Source organism: Bidens hawaiensis, unplaced genomic scaffold, assembly GCF_021521415.1.
Source record: "Bidens hawaiensis isolate Kalapana, Puna unplaced genomic scaffold, B.hawaiensis_p1.1 tig00024637_1, whole genome shotgun sequence".
NCBI classification, from domain to species: Eukaryota; Viridiplantae; Streptophyta; class Magnoliopsida; order Asterales; family Asteraceae; genus Bidens; species Bidens hawaiensis.
This window is the reverse complement of record NW_027493896.1, coordinates 287644-312517: the sequence shown is the minus strand read 5'-3', so window position 1 is coordinate 312517 and position 24874 is coordinate 287644. Positions and strand designations below refer to the sequence as shown.

General features: G+C 32.8%; 3 protein-coding genes, 1 non-coding gene and 2 pseudogenes across 9 annotated transcripts; 3 read left to right on the top strand and 3 right to left on the bottom strand.

Moving 5' to 3' along the window:
* Window positions 1–1629: 1629 nt before the first annotated feature.
* LOC143569685 (uncharacterized) lies at window positions 1630–5092 on the top strand. 3 transcript variants are annotated; one of them, XM_077055541.1, is made up of 8 exons: window positions 1630–2084; window positions 3153–3229; window positions 3567–3795; window positions 3961–4077; window positions 4370–4461; window positions 4545–4641; window positions 4739–4795; window positions 4888–5092. In XM_077055541.1, exons 1-8 carry the CDS (start codon window positions 1953–1955, stop codon window positions 5026–5028), a joined length of 942 nt encoding a protein of 313 aa, XP_076911656.1. In that variant the 5' UTR covers window positions 1630–1952; the 3' UTR covers window positions 5029–5092. The 3 variants fall into 3 exon arrangements, with proteins under 3 accessions (XP_076911656.1, XP_076911655.1, XP_076911654.1); XM_077055540.1 differs by having other exon boundaries at window positions 3937–4077; XM_077055539.1 differs by having other exon boundaries at window positions 3877–4077.
* Window positions 5093–5281: 189 nt separating this feature from the next.
* On the bottom strand, window positions 5282–10911 carry LOC143569695 (tRNase Z TRZ3, mitochondrial-like; annotated as a pseudogene). Its single transcript, XR_013141777.1, has 12 exons — window positions 10552–10911; window positions 9811–9899; window positions 9684–9728; window positions 9551–9605; window positions 9427–9488; window positions 8975–9340; window positions 8640–8892; window positions 8389–8515; window positions 8247–8297; window positions 7463–7863; window positions 6187–6784; window positions 5282–5636 (listed from the first exon to the last, which is right to left on the bottom strand). The product of XR_013141777.1 is annotated as a tRNase Z TRZ3, mitochondrial-like (transcript).
* A 923-nt stretch (window positions 10912–11834) lies between these two features.
* Window positions 11835–11908, top strand: TRNAN-GUU (transfer RNA asparagine (anticodon GUU)). Its single transcript has one exon. It is a non-coding gene; the product is annotated as a tRNA-Asn (tRNA).
* A 361-nt stretch (window positions 11909–12269) lies between these two features.
* Window positions 12270–13827, top strand: LOC143569684 (photosynthetic NDH subunit of subcomplex B 3, chloroplastic-like). Its single transcript, XM_077055538.1, has 6 exons — window positions 12270–12806; window positions 12891–13001; window positions 13102–13158; window positions 13248–13310; window positions 13467–13529; window positions 13622–13827. Exons 1-6 carry the CDS (start codon window positions 12570–12572, stop codon window positions 13694–13696), a joined length of 606 nt encoding a protein of 201 aa, XP_076911653.1. The 5' UTR covers window positions 12270–12569; the 3' UTR covers window positions 13697–13827.
* A 1239-nt stretch (window positions 13828–15066) lies between these two features.
* On the bottom strand, window positions 15067–16440 carry LOC143569683 (aquaporin TIP2-1-like; annotated as a pseudogene). The gene is made up of 3 exons (XR_013141776.1): window positions 16282–16440; window positions 15681–15931; window positions 15067–15570 (listed from the first exon to the last, which is right to left on the bottom strand). The product of XR_013141776.1 is annotated as an aquaporin TIP2-1-like (transcript).
* A 4457-nt stretch (window positions 16441–20897) lies between these two features.
* LOC143569682 (auxin-responsive protein IAA16-like) lies at window positions 20898–24264 on the bottom strand. Of its 2 annotated transcripts, none has more exons than XM_077055536.1 (5): window positions 23695–24264; window positions 22714–22941; window positions 21449–21595; window positions 21308–21369; window positions 20898–21142 (listed from the first exon to the last, which is right to left on the bottom strand). In XM_077055536.1, the coding sequence occupies exons 1-5, from the start codon at window positions 24060–24062 to the stop codon at window positions 21105–21107; spliced, it is 843 nt and encodes a 280-aa protein (XP_076911651.1). In that variant the 5' UTR covers window positions 24063–24264; the 3' UTR covers window positions 20898–21104. The 2 variants fall into 2 exon arrangements, with proteins under 2 accessions (XP_076911651.1, XP_076911652.1); XM_077055537.1 differs by having other exon boundaries at window positions 21449–21590; window positions 22715–22941; window positions 23695–24261.
* Between the last annotated feature and the right edge of the window lie 610 nt (window positions 24265–24874).

The window sequence follows — 24874 nt, the reverse complement described above, 5'->3', positions numbered from 1 at the left end:
TTTACATCACATATACGTGTGTGTATATATATATATATGTATATAGGATCAGGATCATGAGAGAACCTTTTTGAAATTGAGAACTTTGAGAATCATTTTGGACCACAAAAAACACAAAAATAAAAAAAATCATAAAATAAAAAAAACACAAAAATGAAAAAAGTAAAAAAACCAAAATTCTTATTTTAACATCCCGGTTTCATTAAAAAAAACTCGGTTTAGCAAATTATATACACATATGTATAATATATACATATATGTACATTTACATGATTTTTTTATACACATGTGTATAATTTAAGATAAATGATACTGTACATATGTGTATATTACGTAATTAAATATTAAATAAAATTATACATATGTGTATAATACAACGTTTTTTTTTGTTTTATTTAATGAAACCGGACAGAAATATAAGAATTTTGATTTTTTTACTTTTTTAAAATTTTTGTTATTTTTTGTTTTATGATTTTTTAAAATATTTTTTTAAAGGTGTTTTTAGTGGTTCAAAATGGTTCTCAAAGTTCTCAATTTGCAAAGGGTTCTCTTAAGATTCTTACCGTATATATATATATATATATATATATATATATATATATATATATATATATATAGTTTGGTCCTAAAATAGGATATATAGGAAGAAGTGACATTTGTTTGCTAGTGAGTTTGTTGAACTAATGTTGGCTCTTGTATCTTAGGTAAGCAAATCATTAATTCTTCTCCAGCCGTATATACTTTACATATCACTTTTCCTTATGCAAATTAGGTGCTACATATATTATTTATTAATTGTTGTAGATTTGTGAGATGACAATATATATTAAAATATAAGTTTTTTTAATATTAAAACATGCCGATGGGAGTGGATCTGTTGCATTGCATGACTACTTCACAAGTACCTAATTCATTTCAGTTCTCCCCATAATCTTTGCATTTTTTTTCTGATTATCATAATATATATATATATATATTAACTATAACCCATTTCATGTATGTTATTATTTTTCCCCTTAGAAATTTTAGATCGTGTGAATGAGTTAAACCACACTTAAACTAGTCGAGATATGTTCGCTAAAAGTTTAAATTTAGCCAAGTTTAATCGAGCTAGAACATATGTTATAGTTCATTAATAAACGAACCAAAACTCGACCGCCTATTATTTATATAACCTAAGAAGTATTATTTAGTATAACTAGTATAGTTATAACAAAAAAATAATTAAACAATAAATACAATATTTTATATAGCCATAAATAATAAATATATATGCAGAACTATACATATACAAATAAAATAATTAATAAATAACAAACGAGTTAAGCTAGAGATAGAAAAAATCCTCACTATCCAAACTCTAGCTCTAGACACATAATTATAACAAGTCAAGGCCGGACGGCTAGCTAGGCTTGTTTACGCTCTTGCAATTAGTATACAACATGATGACGTTTGACATGGATTTATACGACGAACCGAACGAATTTTGACCCGACTTGCATTTTGGAGCACGATTCAAGTGACAAATCGAGATTTTTTACAAGGTTTCATTTTACGATCAGAACAGATAAATATGATGTGTGACAGATAACGTTAAAAAAACAATGAAAAAAATAACCTTTTCAAATGGAGCCAATATGATAAAAACAGGTTACAAAGGAAGTCAAAGTTGATGATAAAATTATATCCAATTAAATAGTAAGTAAAGCAAGATTACAAACTAAAAACCAGGGATCAAATATGTTAAAAGGTGAAAACACAAGGGGTGGTAAGTGTAATATATATAAGAAAAAAGATGTACGTAAGTTATATTAGGCCAACCAACCCAACCATGAGATATTAAGGAAAATAAAAAGAGACGTTTGTTTCTAAAATATAACAAATATATTAAATATGAAAGCTTATATATATAAACTATAAACTCTCACCTATTTCTCATACTTGCTACATCAATGGAGGCATCAAATCCGTCCGTCAACGAAGCTTACTGGCCGCTACCGTACCTGTACTCGTCTTTCACCTCCGTCTGGATCGTTTTCGGTTCTTGCTGGATCATTAACACCTATGTTAATCGTCATTTTCAGGTCATATCTTTATATTTATATCATGCAAAAAACGGATTCGGATTTTGAATTTAGAAAACTGTTTGGTTTCGGTTTTACCATTTGAGCTTGAAGATTTTAGGCAGAAAATATTTTTTATGCTATATTTAGGCTTAAGTTAATGACTAGGGGTGCAAAGGAGCTGAGCTGCTCGTGAGCTACTTTAGCTCGGATTGATAAAAAGCTCGAAACGAGTTAAGCTTTTCCGAGCCCGAGCCTCAAATAAAGCTTGTTTAGTTATCGAGCCCAAGCCCTAGCTTTGTCAGGGAAGCTCGTTTAAGCTCGTCGGCTCGACGAGCCTTAGTGCGTTGTTTATTTATAAGATTTAACTATTTTGGACTTCTATGTATTAATTTTACAATGCACGATTGAGCTCGAGCCGAGCACTGGCTCGCTTAATTATAACTTATAAGGTGCCACACGAGCTTGAGCCGAGCTTAAGCTAGTTTAAAGTTTTATCAAAATGTATAAGAAAGTTATAGACGTATATAAATGAATTAATAAATAATAAACAAGGCGAGCCCCAGCTTTGAAAACTAACACACTTAGAAAAAGACGTAGAGCTCAAGCCTCGTCGAGCTCCAGCTTGGCTCGTTTACACCCTTAATAATAAGTACAATCATAATACCTTTGGGTTAAAATATGTGAGTTGCATATTTATTAAGTTTGTATAAGTCACTTAAATAAAAAAACCCCCCAAAAAAAACAAAAAAAAAGCGATAAATTCGGTTTGGTTTTCATTGCATGCAAAACCAAAACGAAGCCATAAGTTTGGTTTTTACAAAAACATAAAACCAAACCGTCAGTTTTTGTTTCGGTTTTTGGATTGGTATTATCGGTTTCACGCACACCCCTATCCATAATCGATCCTGTATTTCTATTAAATTTTTTGTGTATTCAAACACTAGGATCTTTAGTTTTGATATACAGACTTTTGGATATAGTATTTAAAGCTGTTTTTTTAATTATTATTACTATTATTATTATTATTATTTTATTGAAGTAAACTTTGTTTAATTGTGTGGTTATTGTGTGATGGTATTAGAGCAGGTGAACAGTTTACAATGGACACTTGCATCAGTTCCTTGTGTTAAATCCTTGCAGCTTGCCTTCTCTTTTCTCTTCTGGTATGTCATGATCATCTTGATCTGTTAACACAAAACCTGTTAACCTGTTAATAACCTGTTATATTTTTTATTTAAAAATAAAATATTCCCTACTTAGTGGATGTTATGATTTGATTTTAGACTTTTATAAATTTTTGCTCCTAATGAGTTAAAGATTATATATTAATTTAGACTTTTATGAACTTTTGTTTCACTACATATGTGATATTTATCGTACGTGTCCGTGTTTGAAAAAAAACTATACGATTAGTTATCGCGTCATGTTCGTGTCTAGCACCACAAAATCATGTCTTAACATGTCATGTCTTATTATTGTGTCATGTCTGACCTGTTGCAGGTATTCATGTTTCTATTTCCAAACATGCTCTCTATGGATGTCATTTGGTGTATATGTAACCGGATTACTATTCGAGACAGCTTCAATCATGTCATTTTTACTTATCGCACACGGCTACTGCATAACTTCTGAGCGTCTTTCAGTACCAGAACGTCGAGCTATGGCTGTACTCGGTTGTGTATATTATTTAATCCTTGTCGGTCACCGAGCATCTATACCTTACTTCTCAGTAAGTCTACATAACTATTATTATAACTGCAGTTCATTTTATTTTATTAAATGCTAATTGTTTGAATGTTAAAATATGCAGATTCTTCTAATGCTTGACTATTTGCTCATATTCTTTGTGATATTTAATCATATAACTCAGAATTTATCACTCTTGAGGGAGCAGTTGAATTATATAGAAGATGAAGATATTCAAGAAATGCATGATGCTGTGTATACCAAATACCTTATGTTCAAGAAGTTTAAAGGGGCGATGCATATTGTCGCTATAGCAGAAATTTCGGTAAATTTCTTTACTTATTGTTAATATTCCCTCCGTCCCGGTCAAAGTGTCTTAGATTGAAAAACACAAAGTTTAAGGTAGATTAAATTATTGTTTTTTTGCTTTCCAAATGACAATAATGCCCTTGGAAATTGGGTCCATAAATATTGTTTATTAATGTTAGTTGTGTGTGTTTAAGGGTAAACTTGGAAATTGGTTAATAAATTTTGAAACTTGGAAAGTAACTTAATATCATATGCGGTTTTGACTTTTGACATATCGAAAAATTTAGTTTAGTGTATATGTATTTCAGATTTTCATCAACATGGATAGTTCGGCTGAAAGCTATTGGATGAAGTTACTAGTTCGCGAGTGGGCCCATTTTTGTATTTTTCTGTATATTGGGTACTCAAAAATCGCGCCTTTATGTCATTTTTTAAGTTAATGTTGTCGTCGGGTGTGCTAATAATATCTTCCTGCTGCGACAGATGGATATTCAGGTCGCAAGATTTGGCACCGAGATTTTCTGTTATGCCGACTCACAAGTCTAAACGACAAATAATTGTTCCTCCTATTTACAGCATCGTACGTTAAATAAATTATCAAAAATATAAATAAGAAAAAAAGGTTCTCGTTTTCAGTAGTTCATACATGATAGTTAACGGTCACTATGTTGTTGCAGGAACTTGATGCGGCGTCTTTTAAAGATTTTAGTAGCCGGGAATGGCAGATTGGAGTTGTAAGTGATGTTTAAAGTTTTTATACAGATACAATTACTAATAAACATTAGTTATTTTAAGTTTAATAAATATCGGGTGGATATGTTTGCAGCCAACTTGTGACAACAAGAGCTCAAACGACTTGATTTTGGTAGTGATTCAACATCCTCATGCATCTAGGCCGGCTTTAAGTAGTTCGGTATCAGTAGTCCCTGCAACTGAAGCAATATCTTGTCTAAAAGCCGGTGTATAGCGCTTTGTTTTACATGGAATCTTTTAATTATAAAGACAAGTATACGATTATCGTCGTACATAGTTTCCAGGTTTTTTTTTCTTTAAGCTGCCAATATTGCAAAAAAAAAAGTGTAAAAAATCCATGCAGTTATTTGAAAACAATTGTTCTGTCACTACAAACTGGTTCTCTATATGTACACATAACTCAACTCTTAAAAATAAATAAATAATATATTAAAAAATAATAAAAACAGCCTTAAAAATAATTAAAAGAACTCTATTATTGCATATTGCATATATGAATAATGTTCAGGCAGCCACTGTAACAGCATCTTCAACATCATCAGACTCATCGACAATCATCTCGTCCTTAAACAGCAGTTTAAGGTAAGGAAGTACTCTCTGAAGCACGTGTAAGTCTGCAAAGTTAACGCTCATCATATCAAAAGCAATGCATGTTTTATGCATATAACTTTGGTCAAAAACCGGAATCTTAGGGTATCTTTGACTGAAATGTGTAAGAATTATTCGATACGCTCCTGCTGAGTTCCCTACTTCAATGGCTTCTTCTGTTGTACTATGGTTTCTTGCTATCGCTTCCTTCACTAAAGCATCCTCGTAAGTCGCCTGATATACCAATTTATGAAATCATCATATTCAGCTTTCAGTGTTCACATCACCATGTTTGAAATAAATCGGTATCACATCACATGCAGCAAAACTAATCATCTAAACAAAACAAAATAACCTTTTTACTCAATTTTTCATCAAACATGTTTCTTTTAGTAGTTTATGATCTTATAAAAAAATATTATTTATAAAGTTTTGCTGCAATTTTGCATCTTGTGCTTATTTTTGCATGATTTAATTCCTTTTAACTCGTATATGAAAATATCGTTTTTTTAAGTTTAGAGCCTTCATGGAAGAAAAAAAAGACCTTTTTGTCATATTTTAAAAAAAAACTAAATGATGTAATACTGCAAAAATAGTTAGCCTTTTTGAATGCTTTGGTTGAATTTTATAACTCAAGGGGCATTTTAGTCATTTCACACCCACTGACATTACGTTTTTGCATAATTTGGGACCAGTGGTGTACCTTACCATACTTCAGGACCAAAATTAAGCTTTGGACAAACCACATGGACTATTTGTGCAATTCTTATACTAATAATCATACCTCGTGTATGAGAACCGTTGCCCCTTGAGAAGCTTCAACTAACTCAGGGCACGGTCTAGTATCACCCGAATAAACAATCTTCCACCCGGGTATTATTCTTCCGTCACCGTCAACTCTATCCACACCTTTCAAAACCACTCCAAAAGCTTGAGGACAATGCACAACCGGAAAACTAATCACATTTTCCAAACCCGCTTCACCAATCACATTTTTCAAATTCTTAATAATCGTGTCCGAAACGTTACCATCCAAAATACTAACCCCCTTTTTCCAAAGGCTCTGCATTTGACTTCCTTTAGAAAACAAAGAATTTTCAACTTTATTATTATTTGATTCGAATGAAGCTAATGAAGCCTCGGTTGTATGCCTACAATCAAGAAACTGCATGTCTAAATCTTCGAGTCGTTCGTACGCGTCCAGGAATCTTTTCAGTTGTCTAGGCCCGATAACTATTAAGGGTTCATGAGGTATCCCCTTCAGCAAGTCACGTCTGAGAGCGAGTATTCTTGCTAAACCCGTGTGGTGGTCTGCGTGGATATGTGAAATCCAAATGCATTTTAAACTTTTGACAGCGTTATCTGCGCCTTCGATACCGTATCTGTTTATGGAAACATTGGTAAAACCTAATATTATTTTTTTTATAATAACAAAACTTAACATATTAAAGTCAACATCTTTACTTATCAAGACTGTATTTGTCACATCTACCAGATACTAAAAGTAATTTAACAAAAACGGGATTACTCTATAGAATAGTAACCAAGTTTTAAAATTGTTCCAATCAGGTCACTCATAAAAATCTTGTGTTCCAATCAGGTCACTAAAGTTTCCTTTTTGTTCTAATCCTATATATTTTACCTAGATAGCAGGTTATGTAGTTTTTTTTTTTAAATAGTTTGACATTGCAAAATATTTTCTAAAAATTGATAAAAATAATTTTTAAATTGCAAAAAAAAAAAAAACTGAAAAATTGCAAAAAAGAACTTTTTTTTTCAATTTTTCACAATTAATTTTTTTTTCTCAATTTTTACTAATTTTTTCATTTCTTAAAAAAAATATTTTGCAATGTCAAACTGCTTAAAAACAAAAGAAACCTACATAACCTGCTATCCAGGTAAAATATTTAAAATTAGAACAAAAAGGAAACTTTAGTAACCTGATTGGAACAAAAGATTTTTATGAGTGACCTGATTAAAACAATTTCAAAACTTGGTTACTATTCTATAAAGTAATCCCAAAAAAATGTAAAAACTTTATTAAAAGAAAGTATTGTTACCTTCTTTTCAGCTGACCCAATGTTCCTTCACCGCAATCTAACAATAGACTACCTTTAGAGAAAAGATTGATGAAGATGGAACTAACGTTTCGGTACTTGGACGGTTGAGATGAACCAGTTCCCAAAAGGACAATCTCAACATCTTCTCTTGTAATATTTTCCAAACATCTTGGAAGAGTATTTTGATTCAACCAAGGTTCTTCAGTTATGTTCTTGTCACTTTGCGTAGATGTTATCCCCTCACCTGCATCTTCGTCTTCCCAAAGCTGAGAAACCTTTTTGGCAGCATCGGATATTTCCGGAATTTCTGATATTAGGTCGTTGATAATTTCAATGGGGCCCACTTTGGTTGGTATACCGGATTTGTCTAGTCCGAGTTGTGCATATGGACGCAAATGAAACTGTTTAAACAAATAAAAGTTATGTAATTGTTTAGACATGTGATCAAGAATGCAATTCAGAAATTTAAAGAACCGAACTTTACACTTTTCCTGATTGTAATAGCCAATCTCATTTTTAACTGATTTTAGTAGTAAATTGCTGATGTGGCATTGGCTGACACCACATATGCAAGAAAATGATTATGTGACAAAAGATTATACCTTTTTTAACAGGTTTGGGAAAATGATCTTTCTTTAATTAAAATTTGATCATGATCAAAAGCAAGTCGGTGTCTTTTTTGCTATTCATTTAAACTTGTTTGCTAGAACGAGAAAAATATGTAAATTCCGTTTCTAGTTCATGCATTTTGCCCAAAATTATATGTAAATAACTAAATATGCACCTTAAGAAGATTTTCAGCAGAAACAGTCTTGCAAAGCTTTAAGTCAGTACCCTGCATGCTTAAAAATATAAATAACTAGCAAATATGCTCCAATTATTTTTTTAATAATTAATCTTTGAGATATCATAGACTCAAAAAATACCTCATTTGAACAATTCGTTTGTTGTTGAGACCAAAAACCAGGAGCTGGGAAAAACTGAGGACATAAATAATTAAGTCTGGCTGCAACTCTTGCACTAGATTGTAAAATCGGTATCTCAACATTCTTCCTGCAAAAAAAAAAAATTTTAAAAATAAATAAATAAAAAAACTTATATCAGTTTACAACTTTATCTACTCAATAATAATAATAAAAATAGTAATAATAATAATTAAACGAACCCATTTACTTACATTTGATGTCCTGCAATAATATGCTCTGCATCGCCAAATCTTGACATCCACTTTTGATAATCACTAGAGTTTACAACTACCGATGGACTTAAATGAATTACACAATTAACAACGTTGTGTTTCTCATTTGAAACATCAGCATAATAATTATCGAGAGATCGTGCAGATAATAATTCTTGAAAATGAGATTGTGTAGGACAGTCTACAAGAATAACAATAGGCCCGGGAACCGAAGGTTATCATCGGGATGGACCTAAAAAGATTAAAAAAAGTTAAATATTAGTTCAATATACGGTCGGGTCAAACGGGTTGACTAATTGGGTTAATTAACGTACCATGATATCTTTTAAATCTGACTTCACGGATCTTCCTTCTTGTAGCTCATGATATTTTGGCCCGGGTTTCAACCCAAGTGCTCGGGCTTTTTCCAGGTCAAACTTACCTCTAATCTCCGGTAACTCACAAATATACAAAACGGATATATCACTAGACTTTATTGCAAACTCATCTTTGTGCTCGGGTCGCAACAAAACGGCTGATATTTTAACAACTTCATCATTAACAAGGTTAATTTGATCATTGACTTTTTCAGATTTGGGTGATTGACCGAAGCATCGTGTGTGAACCATGGCTGCATTTGGAATGAAAGATTTCATCGCATCAACTAAATATTTAAAATCCGACGGGCCCCACACGTTTACCTTTAAACATCAACCAAACTATATGTTAGCATATGAAATATGAATAACTGAAATTATTATCACCGATTCATTACGATAATACTTACAGACATCCCTTCTTCACCGGTACCAGCCAATGTCAGTAAAAGACCCGTGAAATAATATTAAGCTAACATAAATTTTCGCAATAAATAATAAAAAAAATTAAAAATAAATGAATAAAGCACAAACCTGGTAATCCACCTGCGGTTTCAGAGCAGACGCGTGAAAGAAATATGTGATCGATCTAAAACAAAATATGCAAGGCATTTTTATTACAATGTTAATGTAGATTTAGTGTGATTATTTGTGATGATAAATTTACCTTTGACAACTTAATCTTATGCTCTGTACAAAACCGTTGCAGACCCTGAATAAATCATATAAAAAAACAATATTATTAAAGATCAAAACGCTTATTTAAGATCATAAAAGTATATCAAAATGCTTACTTCTCCAGCATTGAATATAAATCTCTGTTTATCGAAGAACAGCAGACTGATGGTGATGTGTCTTGAGTATCCAAACCTGTTCCTAAAATCTGCATAATATTAAAGAAAACAAATTACAAATAAAATCAAATTAGCCCCTTTAAAACATACAAACTTAGGGCTATAAATGAACCGAACTGAATGCTCGTTCGTTAGGCTTTTACTAGACAAGCGTATGGTTCACGAACACCTTACCGAACTGAATTTCTCGTTCGTTCATTAAGGAAATGTACTACTTGTTCGTGAACGGTTCTCGAACACAAACAATGTTTTATAATCCGGCTAATCGAGAATGGTCAGTGTCAGTCCCAGTTCGCTTAAATATTGATTTTAACTTTCATATTCATATATTGATTTTACGATTAATAAATTTGCTTAAATACATATGATAAGATTAGAAAAGTCACTACAAATATCAAGAAACTTTAATGCACAAACAAACATATATAAACACACTATCGAAACAAACATGGCCTTGTTCAAGTTCGTCCATTTATTAAACGAACGAACTTCCCGCCAAAAGTTCAGTTCGTTTATGGCCCTACGTATGTCACACGAGCTTGACTCGTTTAAATTTTTTTACAAAATATAAAATGTAAACTAATTCATATATAATAAACAAGCACAGCTTACAAAACAACTAACGAGCCGAGCTCGAGCTTTAAAAGTAGCAGCATTTGCAGAGTGTTAATAAACATATACCTGAACATAAGAAATGGTATTTACAGGATTAAGTTTTCTAACTTTCAATTTGAGGTCTTTAGGTTTATTATTATTATTATCTCTACCCTCTGCTCTTTTCTTATTAAACCCAATTCCAAGCTTGTTGCTTTCTTCCACTTCATTAGCAGACATCTTTAACAACTTACCACTGCTACTGATTCTTCTATCAAAACTTAAAAATTTTAAATTCTTTTTGTTGGGTTTGTTTGATGCAAGACAAGTGACAAATGGGTATGAATAAAAGCTGGGTTTTTTTGGGTTTAATTTGGGTTTTAATTTTAATTTTAAAGATGGAAGAAAGAAGGAAAAATGGCGGAGGTTTGTGATTGTGTAATTCATTGCCGGAAGGAACCCTAGACAAAGGTTTTAGTTACTTGGTTAGTTATTAGTTAATGTAGGAACCAGTTTAGAACCGACAGAAACTGTAGGTTCAGAACTGGTTTGTAATTTTCTCTGTCAAAAACAGTTTCAAACTGGTTAACTGAACCGAAACCGATCAAAACACGAACCGAAATCAATCGTAACCCGGTTTTAATTTTTGTTAAATTGGTTTTGAGTTTTGAATCGGTTTTTGCACCCCCTAGATTCATTAGTTAAATGAGTTGGTTTTCGTTGCAGGTGTACTCGCTTATATTAGTTCGTGTTTAGTTTTTTTTCTTTTGGTTTCTCTATGGCTATAAACTGACTGAACTGAATCGGACGAGAACTTGTTCGGGTTCATGATTCAAGCATTTGTCAGACAAACGGGCGGTTCAAAAACACTCTACCGAACGAAAATTCATGTATGTGTCAGTCCATTAAGGAATTGAGTTTGACAGTGTTCGTTTATGTCCGTTCGTTAATATTGTAAACGGACACTAATGAACCCTAATGGACAAACAAACATAAACAATTCCGTATTAATTTAAAAAAGTATAATCATTATCGGACTTTACCAAACGTTCACGAGCACTGTGAAAGAACGCGGTGTTTGTCCATCTTCGCCCGTTAAGCTTAACGAACGAAATTGTTTTGTTCACGTCCGGCTCATTTATTAAACAGACGAACATAAACGAACTTTTTGTCGAACGGACATCAGGACGACTGGCTCGTTTACAGCCCTAGGTTTCTCATTATTTGTAAGTTTTTGGGCTCATAGCTAATGGCTAAAAGGTTTCCATTTTGGTTTAATATATTCGGCCAATACAGAAAACATGAATTGGGTTTGCTTGTAGTCATGACTAATAGGCTATCAGTAATGTATCATAATAACAGGACAAGAAGCTGGAATAGCTCAGTTGGTTAGAGCGTGTGGCTGTTAACCACAAGGTCGGAGGTTCAAGCCCTCCTTCTAGCGTTTACATTATTTGCTTTTGTACATATTATTTTTAAAGGCAGGCTTTTTTCAGGACTGTAAACAATTGCTTAAGAACTGAGCTAACATGAACATGAATTTTGTTCAATTTGTGTTCGTGAACGTTCGATAAATGCTTGATTATGTATATGAGTATTATACGATTAATTTATATGTAATGAATATGAATGCTAAAAACAGCTGACACTGACCATTCTCGATCAGCCAAATCAAATATAACATTGTTTGCGTTTATTTGTGTTTATTTGTGTTTATTTGTTTGTCTTCCTGAACTTTTTGCGTCTTTGCGAACAAGTTCATTTTCCTTAATGAACAAACACAAACAATAAATTTCATCCAGTTAGATGTTCGTGAAATGTTCGCTTGCTTGATAAAAGCTTAACGGATGAACATGAACAAGGACTTGTTCGGTTTGGTTCGGTTCGTTTACAGCCCTAATTATTTTAAAAAACTGCAAAAGATACTGTAATACACTTAAAAAAGATACATTATTATTAAAAACTGAAGGGGGTAAAATAGTAAACAAAAATATCTAGACCTTAACATAAATACCAAAAAACCACTTGTTGCATGTGCATTGCCCATATCAACACACCAAAGATAAGATGCATAATAACCACATGTCTACACAGACAAACTTATAATGTTTTATCTAACAACAACCTTGAAAATGGGCACAATTCAACCCATGAATACTTATACCATATCCTCTTTCTCCCACTCTTGTTGTTACAATTTCAAAACCACCATTCAAAAACCTTACACCAAGACACATGGCTACTCGAGGCCCACAATCCGAGCCATGACCGCGGTTCGTGATGGTCAACCTGAAGCCGCACCGTCTCAAGAACCGCCTTCTGTCAGTTTAGCCTTTGTTAGTGTAAGTCATTAGCATTAGTAATATTATTTAAGGTTACTAAATTCTGCTAGATGTATAAATTTTTTTACAAACAAAATATTGCAGTCTGTGTTGTTACCCGATGGAACGCCTGATGTACATTTTAGAACCGCTACGGGTGGACAGAAACTAAGGGATATAATGCTGGATACAAATATCGAATTATACGGACCATATGTAATGTTATAAGCTTTCAATCCATTTTCTTTTTTTGTATAATAATATGTATAATGTACTCAATATGTAACATTATCGAATATCATTCTATTTAATTCAGTCTAGACCTTTGCTAAATTGTGCTGGAGGAGGAACATGTGGGACTTGCATGGTGGAGGTATATAAATATTTGATCACTGTAAAGATAATGCGAATTTTAATAAGATTGTCGCGTTGATTTGTGTTAAATTTTGATTATTATGTTAGGTTATCGAAGGGAAGGAGTTGCTTAGTCCACGAACGGATAAAGAAAAAGAGAAACTCAATCGGGTATGACAAACTATAACTAATGTTTTCAGATCCGGACCAGACAGCAAACAGTTGACGTTTTAATTAATATGAAATATTTTGCGTTTCGTGTGAATTTAAAACTTTTATAAATATTAAGATTTTCGTAAATAAAGTTTTGTGTTGTGTGAACTGTAGAACCCGAAGAACTGGAGGTTGGCTTGTCAAACGACCGTTGGGAAACCAGATTCCACTGGCCTGGTTCGTAGTGTAACTAATTATAATTATGGGTTCGTTTTTTTTAATCAAGGATTCATAACGGATTAAGGGAAACTTGGTTTACGAAAATGCAGGTCGTTATACAACAACTGCCAGAATGGAAAGGGCATGAATGGACACTCGGAAAAGTGCCTCCTCCGGAATCTTGATTTTGTTGTTTAACAATTTCTTGATATGTAATGGTGTAAATGATGAGCATGAGTATGGTTATAGTGTTGTAATATTGGGACATTCTTGAATACAACTATTATAAAGGCAAAGCCAAAACTAGTGGAAGTATGTTTCTTGTCAGTGGCACTAACCTTCAGAAGAAAGAGGTTGGTTCTATAATACCGGGCCTAGCTAAGGCCCGGGCTCTACATGCCACTGTGCTGATTAGGCCAAGTGGCAAGTACTAGCAGGCCTATTCTTTATTATCGGAATAAGCCTAATTTTATCCTATCGTCCATTGGTTCCAACTTTTAGCCCGTGTGCTAAGCTGGCTGTCCAAGCTTGGTAGTCTGGACCAACACGCGCACGCCTAAGCTTTATCGGAATGGGCCTGGTTTTGGCACGTTGACGGTTGGTCCAATGGTCCCGGCCCATGGGGAATAATATAGACCCAAAATTGAAACTAGAATTGTCCAAAATATACTTTTATGGATATAGCATATGTGACAGGGAGGCCATACATGGTTTTCATAAGAAGTGGTATATTTTGAATACAACTTCGTTTCTAATAAAATTTATATCGGAATATTGAGAAAATAATGGGTAAATTACAGATTATGGCCTTTATGTTTTGGGTCACTAGAAGCCGATGACTATCAACTTTAATAAGTACGTTGAGTGTACTTAAAATCACTCATTGTAACAATTACCCCCTTTAGCATAATGAATGTTTAGTTTTACGGTTAAAAAGAAAAACTCATGTGAGGGCGAACTTATCATTATACCCCGTTTGCATTAGACCTAAATTGTATAGATATTATTATTTCGGTTATAACTGTTAACAAGAAAGAGATTGAATGTTTTATTAGTTAAGAAACATAAAGAAAATATGTTGTGAACTATTTACAAACAAGAATACATGTTATAACCATTTGCTTAAAGATGAGTATAATTAGGCTATGGTGAGTGTTAAAGTCGATGGATCAAGGAAGTACAAACGTTGTTGTGAAGACTGGTGTGAACAAGTAACGATTAGGGGTGATTGTTGGATTTAATCGGGGTTGTTCGCATGTGAACGAGTGTGAAACGAGCTAGTGCAAATCTTGGTGTGCAATTTATATGTTTATCAATATAGGATGACAATTTATATATTTACTAAAAGAAACTAATTAGAAATGGATTTTTACTTTTGTATGTGAAAATCCCGATCACCCCCTTGAAATTAGTGTTAAGTCCCGATGTCGCCCCTGCATGCAATGATCGGCCCTAATATGCCCACCCAGTCACTATGTTCTGCTTTCTTTAACTTAATCGAAAAAAAACAACCCAAAGAAAGCCCATACCCTACCAAACAAAACTACACACTCACTTGCAAAAGAAAACAATAATTGGATAGATTACTCATAGAGTGAAAATAAAACAAATAACTTGTCTTTCTTTTTTACTCTTACAATTAAAAGAGCCTTAAATCATAATATTCAACACAATAACAAAAGCATTGGAAATCTAGTAATCATTGGTGAGGGGAATATGTTCATTAGAAATGAACACGTTCGGGAAAATAGCTCCGGCTAAGCCACCCCAACGAGGGGTCCAACCCAGTAGATCCAATGTCTTGAGAAGTTGAAGCTAGCCACAGCAGGCCCAAAAGATCAGGCTGGGTTCATTGAACCACCTGAGAATGGTCCTGCTGCCAAGATATTGGCACCAACGATGAACCCAATTGCAATAGGCGCAATTGTGCCCAATGCACCCTTCTTAGGGTCACATGCAGTCGCATAAACAGTGTACACTAAAGCGAATGTGATAATAATTTCGAAAACCACCCCTTGAAGTGCCCCCATCCTGCTCCAACAGCGTGTGTAGGGACGGCCTATACATAATTATAAAAACACAATTTAGAAATTCATATAATTACAAACATGTCACTGCGACAACTTGTATTATTATTATTATTATTATTATTATTATTATTATTATTACCAGGCCTCCGGTGACGAAACTGAGAAGGAAGCATGCGACCGTTGAGCCAAGGAGTTGGGCGATCCAGTAGAATAACCCGGTTATGACAGTGATCTGGCCACCAACGGCCAATCCAAAGGTGACAGCTGGGTTTACATGGCCGCCAGAGATGTTGGCGGCAATAGAAACCGCGACAAATAAGGCAAGTCCATGGCAAAGTGCGACCACTACTAGACCAGGTGGGTCTAGAGCAGCATCAGCTGTTAATTTGGCTGTCACAAAATAAAGAAAATATAAGCTATAATGTTCATGTAGATTTTAATATTGTATTATTGGTCAGTATTTAAAAGGTTACAAATGAGGATAAATAATTAAATACAAAGTATCTAACTAAATACAATCTTTTATGTATATAGAAGACATAATTAATTATAACATGATAAAAAAAACACAAATAATGTCTAGTAATTACTCATTATCGTGGATAACAAATAGAGATAGTAAAAGTAACGCTTCATGTAATTGAACTTTGTTTATTTCATAGCATTTACTACTTTCGTTATTATAAAAGTTGTCTGAAAAAAAAAATGATTATGTGATAATGTGAAGTATGAAAGTATACCATAAGCGATGGCTGAGCCGACACCCGCGAAGACGAAGAGCAAGGTGGAGATGAACTAAGCAATGTAGGCCTTGATGGAGCTAGAGCTGAAAGAGTCATCAAAACTACCAAAGGCGATTGCAGGCATTTTGGTAGAGAGGTATTGAGGTGAATAACTAATAAATTATTAGTTCAGTTTGGAAAGAATAGGAGACAGAAAGAGTCTTTATATACTAGAGGTTCCAGAACAATAATGATGACGTGGATATATAAATATATAATATGATAATAAGTGTAGATGCTCACATATTTGAAAACAAATACAATATTTTTTATTAAGTAAAAATAAATTAATAACTTATTTAAAATACAACAATTATTTTAGATTTTTTTCATATGTGATATATAACTATACATATGTTAAAGAGTAATTACATGCATAGCTAGAACCGTACGTAAATGTTAACTCAAACATTGTTCGTGTATCCACTCTGACTCGTGTATCTCGACTCACTACAAATCCCATTAAATGCATGTGTGTTTCTACATGAATTATAATGTTTGTGAATTTGGTATTGATAGATGCTCGTTTTTTAAATTTCATGTTTTAAATAGACGTATTTATGCAAAGAAAAGCCTATTGTAACTCGTAAGCTGACCAAACTCAATTTGTATTTAATTTAATCAATAAAACATAGTTTTGTTTATGATAAACTGATACAAGATGGATACAAGATAGATGATATATATATACTAGATATATTCGCGTATGACATGACTTTGGCGTTGATGAAATGAAGTTAGATATATGAGCTATACCTTGGCATGAACATAATTTCACGTGAATTTTGGAGGTTTATCACATAAATAATACTACTTCCTTCAATCTTTCAATATAAAAACTTTAAAAAGATGCATGTCAACCAATTATTTATTACTACTTTAAAAAAAATTTAAAGTCCTTAGCCCATTAAACTAAATCCCATTACTATAAGATTAGAACAAAATATAACACTGTGTGTTATGGTTTAGTTAGTTAAAACGTATGTTGTTACCGTATAGACGGTGGACTTTAATTAATTAACTAACTCAAAAACAAGTGTTAATTTGTAATTAACTAGTTATGTGCCCGCGCAATGCGGCGGGATATGCACGCAAACATAATATCGAATGCGTAATCGGTGTTACCGTTTCTATATGCGTGTGACTTCACAATAGTACGTGCGTAACCCGACGATAGTATGCTCGTATTGCGGCATTGGAATCTTAACCAATGTTAGTAAGCACGTCACACAACGACTGTACGCGCTCAATTAGGTGTTGGCGCACACGTAACGCTACATTGAACTCGTCTTGATCCGCAACTTGTTCCGCTTGACACTATTCTACCCGAAATTCGTTATGACTTGACCCCTTTCAACCCAAACCCGTCCCGACCCAAACCAGATTAACCTTTTTTTGTATCGACCCATTCCAACCTTAACCTTTTACACCCATGACCCGACGGCCGAACCCGCCCGATTCGTTTGCCGGTCTTTAATGGTAATCACGTAACACGTTAAGTTTTTAAAATGAAAAAAGTATAGCAATACCATACTCAAATTAAAGAGAATAAAATACTCGTTTTTATGGTATAATGTTTTAAAAATAATATTAGCGTGTGAAAAAGTTATAAACGTTTAAATGTCGTCGGGGTAGTTGGTTTAAAATAAGAGGTATGTATGTAACTATTATAAAAATTTACAATATTTGATTAAAGTTAAAGTTTAAAAAATTAAAAATAAACTGTAACATGATTTGCTTTTACTAAAAGACAAAATTGTTAAAAGACAAAATTGTCTCTAAAATGTCTTAATTTTATGTATCATAGTTTGTATTAAAAGCAACAAGTTTGGTACCTCACTCATGCTTTATATATAGTATAGATATAGATAATTAGTCAACCAAGATTAAAAAAAACGTTGAAATGGGATGTACAATACCATACTATTTAATTAATTTAAACTTTATTTGAACAAAAACATATATTTGTGGTTCTAAGCAATTTACATATGTCAAAAACCAATTTTTTTTATTATTTAAACATTTAAGTCTATAACTTGCTAATTCAAATAAACAAACAAAAGTCATATAATGAACAACGTTACAGCTGGATCACAAGTTTTTTTTATCTTTGGTCTCATGGTTGATGGCCCCTATTGAAAACGATTGTAGAACAGACACCATTAATGAGCCCCACATGAACCGACCATTTTCAAAAGTAAGAGCATTACATTATGGGTGTTGTCGTGGTTAGCCTTAGTCGGTAAATGATTTGGTTCTGTGGTTGGTTTTTGTGACCGGCTGATGTAGATTGATAACAGCCGATTATTGTACATATACATATTTATTTTATGGCAATTACAAATTTACAATAACATATGAGATATGTTAAAGTTGTGCATATGTAGCTCACAGGTTTATAATCGTGAATTAGTTAAGCGGGTTTGTGATCTGTTGATGGTTTATATCGGGTTTAATTGTAAAGGAGGGAAAAAAATAAATCCATAATTTACGGTCATAGGGTATAAAAAGGTTTAAAAGTGTTAAAATCGACTCAATGCATGAGATAAAAACAAAGAGCTGTATATAAAAAGTTTTAGTTTTCGATTGATATTTTTGTCTTTGAACCGTAGCATAGAAGTCTCTGAAATCTGAAGTCATTGAGTCATTCAAATGAACCATGGTCGTCTTTAAGGAAAATCATATAAGACCATCCTTTTATTTAATTTACTCATTGTTTTTTTTTTTAAATAATAATATCATTCAAATTGTATAAAGTTCAACTCAATAAATGACAAACTTAAATTATTCGAAGAATCTCGAGAATTTGTTTTGTTTAGCCTGTAGAACATGTTGGACGGTGCCGCCATGTCACTGATGATGTGACCTCAGTTTTATTTGAGTGAAATTAGTACGTAATACATGCTTTCTAAAAAATATTTTGTTAAAAAAATCAATTTAAACGGTGTGATATGTATTATTTTATTATTTTTTGCAAATTATAAACATGATGAGTTATTGTCATTATGTTCATAATTAAATAGTTATATAAGAATATCGACAGGTATATACTAGTATATACTAGATTATATTGGAAGAACCTAATCATGAAGAGAAAGAGAGGATGATCGATTATAAAAAATAGTCATTTAAAAGTTTTAAGTTGTTTTATTATAAAAAAGTTATGACTATTTTATTGATAGTTTTCTTTGGAAAGTAATTGTTTATAAGATAAAAAGGTAAAAATACCAATTCTTTACCACGTTCTTTCAAGTTTTAACCACATATACAAAAACTGTAAAGAAATAACAATAATATAATAATTATAAAACTAAAACTGCGTGTTCAACTTAGGCTATAGTAAATTAGTAATTGTTGAAATATGTGTATGTATGGTTCAAATTATGCATTCAATATCAAACATATGACATATGTTCTTTTTTCTTTAACAGTTGGTTAGCTTGTTTTTGTCTTAGTTTTGTGTTTCATGATATGTTGAGATGGATTTGGGCTGCTAGTGGCTGCTATTAGAGGTTTGGCTCAAGGCTGCTGGAGTATTATAGTTTGCATCTGACCTCAAGGCAAGGCCCATGGTTTATGTGATATGAATTTTAAGTGAGGTCAAAAGTCTGCTTATTGAAGTAGCGGATTCGAAGAAAGAATTATCTTTCAAAAGTATGCTTATTGAAAGAATTATCCCAAGGAACTACTTTTTTTTGAGTCCGCTACTTCAACAAGCAGAACTTGCCACTTAACAAAAAGTTAGTAGCGGACTATCCTAAAAATACTCTGGTTTTCTCTAAATCCCCTACTCTACGGAAAATTCGGCAATCATACCTTGTCAAAAGTAACTTTGAGTAACAACATTACAGCAGGCTTGAAAGCTTGAATCATAAGAACCAGCTTTCGATACCACAAACTGTTAGGCTCATAGTTTGCACCATGGTCCAGCTCAATTGTACTCTCATGACACTAGGAAGTTTCGTGTTTAAAAAGTTAGCAACGAGACATAAACCAGTTCTGGTGCATCCAAAGAAATATAAGGCTTTCAATGAACTGCGTGGAGTCGGTAAGTCTACACGAATTTGGTCGGTTACGGTTACGTGCGTTATTGTACCGGAACTAAAACCAAAATATTCGACATTTATTTGATCGGTAAACCCGGGCGATGATAAAACTTAAGTGTTGTCGGTCCTAGGCATTGAGGCGACAACTCGACACCAATTCGGTTGGTTCCTGTTACAGAACATGAGCTAAAAACGGGGAAAAATATATAAAAATCGATGTGGACCAATGGGTTAGCGTCGGTATGTAAACTCGGGTGCTGGTAAAACCTGAGTGTTGTCGGTCCCGGACGTTGAGGTCGTGAGTCTGTGAATTCGGTCGGTTTCCGTCACATTCGTTAATGTACGGGAATTAAAGCAAACAATAATTAAAAACACAAAATTGATGTTCGGCCGATGTTCGAACTAAAACGAGAAAAAAAAACCCAAATGTCAAGGATCTATACGGTGCCGGCCAATTATTCTTTAGAAAAGAGACGCATGCTTAACTATAAAGTCAAACAAATGATGAAGGAGAAGAAAGCAGCCATTTACATTCACAAGTGTCAAGTGCTTCACAACAGGATTACCAAAAAACTGTGTTTCTTTCCAGTTATGACTCTTTCCTATAGGAAACAATCTACCATTAATAAAAACACAAAACAAAAGTTACGAATCAAAATTATCGAAGCACGTATATAAACCCTTTACGGTGTTTCCATCGAATGCCTCTTTCAGTGTTAAAATTTGGAACTTATGCTAGTTTCTGTTCTTGCACTTCTCCATTGATCTTGGACCTGTAAAAAGCAACACATACACTATTTAATCACCCTTGTTAAAATTGGGATTTTTGTTTTTATTTTTTTTAACAAATATAATGCAAGGCGTACGGTTTTGATAATCTTGAAAACTTATGGAGGGAGGATCTTGGATTCAAAGTTCTAAGAAGTTAATTTGCATACCTAATCCGGTTGCTTCTGAGCCTTTCGTTATCCTTAATCTCTTGCATGAATCTATAAACATACTGTAAAATAAAGAACACGTTATAACCACATTAATCGAAAGACACAAATGAAAATGCTTTTGTTAAATTAAGAACTCACTCCCAAGGAACATCACCAACAAACATCCAGTCACCATCTTTATCTTCATACGTTAGAACACATTCGGAACCATGAGGAAGATCTTTCAAGTTACTTTCGGTAAGCCCTTCTCTCCCTTTAATTCCGCTAGAAGTAGATTGCCCTAATTCATACCCCATCCATAACATGGCAAACCACATAAAGAAAATGTTAAGTTAAACAAATATATTTAAGAATGTGCATAAAACCTAAAAAACATAACCATGATAACCAAACCCAAACAAAAATCGACGTTTGGGTTTTATGTTTACGTAAAATTGAACTTTTGGTTCGGCTTTTGTCTTGCATGTAACTAAAACTGAAAATACCGAACCGAAGCAATTTTATGGATTTTCATTTTTTATTTTAGATTTTAAGTAATTTATATAATAATAAAAATGGGAGACTTATGCAATAATCTATTGTACATTATGCATTCAAATTTGTATATGTAATATTTTTTTTTATCTAACTTTCATTTTTTTACTTTTGGTCCCTACACTTTTCACAGTTTACAAATATGTCATAAAATAATTTCTAGTATTAGTCGTCAACATTTTTCCACTTTTAACTTTGGTCCCCTGTACTTTTCATGTTTTACAATTTTTTTTTTGTCGTTATTTGAATTTAACGAGTTAACGAGCTGCAACGCATGTGTGTGGTTGAATGTTTTTATGTCTGTTTTCTCGTTTAACAGCCTCATTGCAACGCATAAATGTTAAGTTGACTTAGTTATTTTTTCTATATTTTATGTTATGGTCTACTTTTTGTGTGTTAACACAATGCAACGGTGCGTGTGGTTTAATGTTTTTGCGTCTATTTTTTGTTCAGTTTTCTTAATGATTAAGGTTAGTTACTGGCTGCGTGACAGGAGAGAAGGCGGTGGTGGTGGTAACTTCATGCTTTCGAGTGGAGTGGATATGTAAATACACGGTTTTACACCTCCGCCGCAACGCGGAGGGTGTAAATACTAGTTTATAATAATTTTAATTGATAGTGTCACCCAATATTTTAGCCTAATTGTATAATAATTAATTAACACGGAGATCTAAGCCCATGTTCATTATTTTGGGCCAATGCATTTTCTACCCAAAAGTTTTCAAGCCTCAATGATAAAACCGAAAAAACCAAAACCGAGCGGTTTAAAAAAACTCAAAAACTAGATTTTTGGTTTGAGTTCAAAACCGAGGCACACCCCTAAATTTACTGCATTTTAAACATGAAAGACAATAAATAAAGCAAACATACCAAGAGTAAAGCAACTAAACATTTTCTCAAGAGCCTTAGAAAGTTCTGCATAGTTATGATAAATCTTGAGATCAATCTTCCTTAAATATGGAGCACCATCCATGCTCACCTTCACATAAAGACACCCTTCGGATCCCAAATCTGCCACGTCACCGCTCTTCGACAGATTGGTGGGCATAGTGTTCTTGCGGAAAGATCTAATTGGTGGCCATCCTACCACCTGTGCCCTGTTACATAACCCGAAAAGAACTGTTCTTGAAACAAATTCACATAATCTTGACCATAAGATAAAGAGCACAAATTCCCCTCAAGAAAGCTAGAATCTTGTTTTCTTAAAGGGTAACATGAACTCAAGATTATAACTTTTTTAGTTAATGGTTTCCAAACTTAAGGCTTGAAGCCTTGAAGCATATATATAACTTTTCAATCAACAAAAACCATTCATATGTGTAGAAAATCATACCTGCCTTAATTCAGTAAACATTCATTTATTAAGATCATAGACAAAATGATAGTAACAAGCTCAAGATTCTAACTTTTCATCTAAAAAAACTTTCAAAGATTGGGACTTTAAGCACATATAACTTTCAAGAAACAAGAAAACAGGTTAAAACAAATATTGAAAAAAATCCTAATAAAACAGAACAAATTCTTTAATAGAACTTTACTTTAAATAAAATCACACAATCTTGAACTAGCATTCATAGTGTATTAACACATCAAAACACAAGAAAACAGAACAATTTCCCTAGAAAATAATCAAAATCTAGTTTTCATGAAGAGTAAATTACAATAAAAAAATGCAAATTAGTTCAAGATTTTAGCTTTCTTTAGGCAACGTTTCCAAAATTAAAGCTTTACACATTACTTTCAAGAAACAAGAAAACAGTCATAAACAGAAAATTAAATTCATATTTCATAAACTAATGCATTTAGGAAATATAAATATATAAATATGATTATGGTTTATGAATACTTACTTAGAAGAAGAAGGAACATTGCCATTTTTACTAAAAGTGCCTTTCTTCTCCTCTTCAACATGCTTAACATCAGAAGATGAATTTAACTGTTGAGTTTTATTTTTCTCAAAAACACCATTAAAACTAATATCATAAAAACCTCTTTTAGCTCCTGACATGCAATTCTTGATAGCAAGCTGGCCACCACCTTTTGTTGCATTATTTTCTTCATAACTCTTGCCAAAACCAGGCAACCCAAGACTGAGCTCAGTAGCTTTGAGATTAAGAACATTGTTGGTTACATTATCAGTTGAAATATTTGAGGCTTCAGAGTTTCTTTCCAATGAAGAAGCATCTGATAAACCTATGTAATCATGTGGCACAGACATGAATGAAATCTTGAAACAAAGTTATAATATTATTCAAGAAACTGATAACTGTTGAGGAAGAAGTAAGGAATATAGAGTGTTAGTAGTTCTAGGTGTTTGATGCAGAAGAGAAGGTTCTCTAGCCTTTCCATTTTGTATATATTTTCTATTTTAAACATCTGTCTAATGATGAGAGTAAATGAATAATAATTTAATTATTCTTTAACTATAGCTTAAGATATTTAATTATTCATTATTTCATCCCACTATAATATAGTATAAGCATCTATCTTTTGAAAAGAATATACTAACACAAGAATAACGAATTTAAATGATTATATTTGAAATCAGTGGATGATTTGATTCATAGAAAAATGAATATTTTCAATTGCTTTGCATTTTGCAATCTCATATTTGTATTATAATGTTTTATTATAACTTTTCATAAAAACGTACAATTCTTTTTTTTTCTTCTTCTTCTTTGAAATACCCTATTAAACAAGATTCTTCTTATTTAGACTAAATATACATATCTTTAAGAAATCAACTCAATCCATTTATTTTTATTTGTTTTGGTTCGTAGTTTTTTTTTTAAGTGAAGTTACATCTTCGTAATTATTGCTTGTTGGTGTGTTTGAAAGGTCCGTAACAAATATTGACCAATTAAGAGTTAACAAACCTCTGCCCTAGATTTCTTGAAGTCCACTACGTTATCACAATTGCTTCTTTCCACAAGAGCAAATAAACCATTTTGATCATGCTAGAGTTCTTGATTTTATTTTAGGGAAAAATCAGAAAAATATTAGATGTTGTGATCGATTAGGGTTAACGTC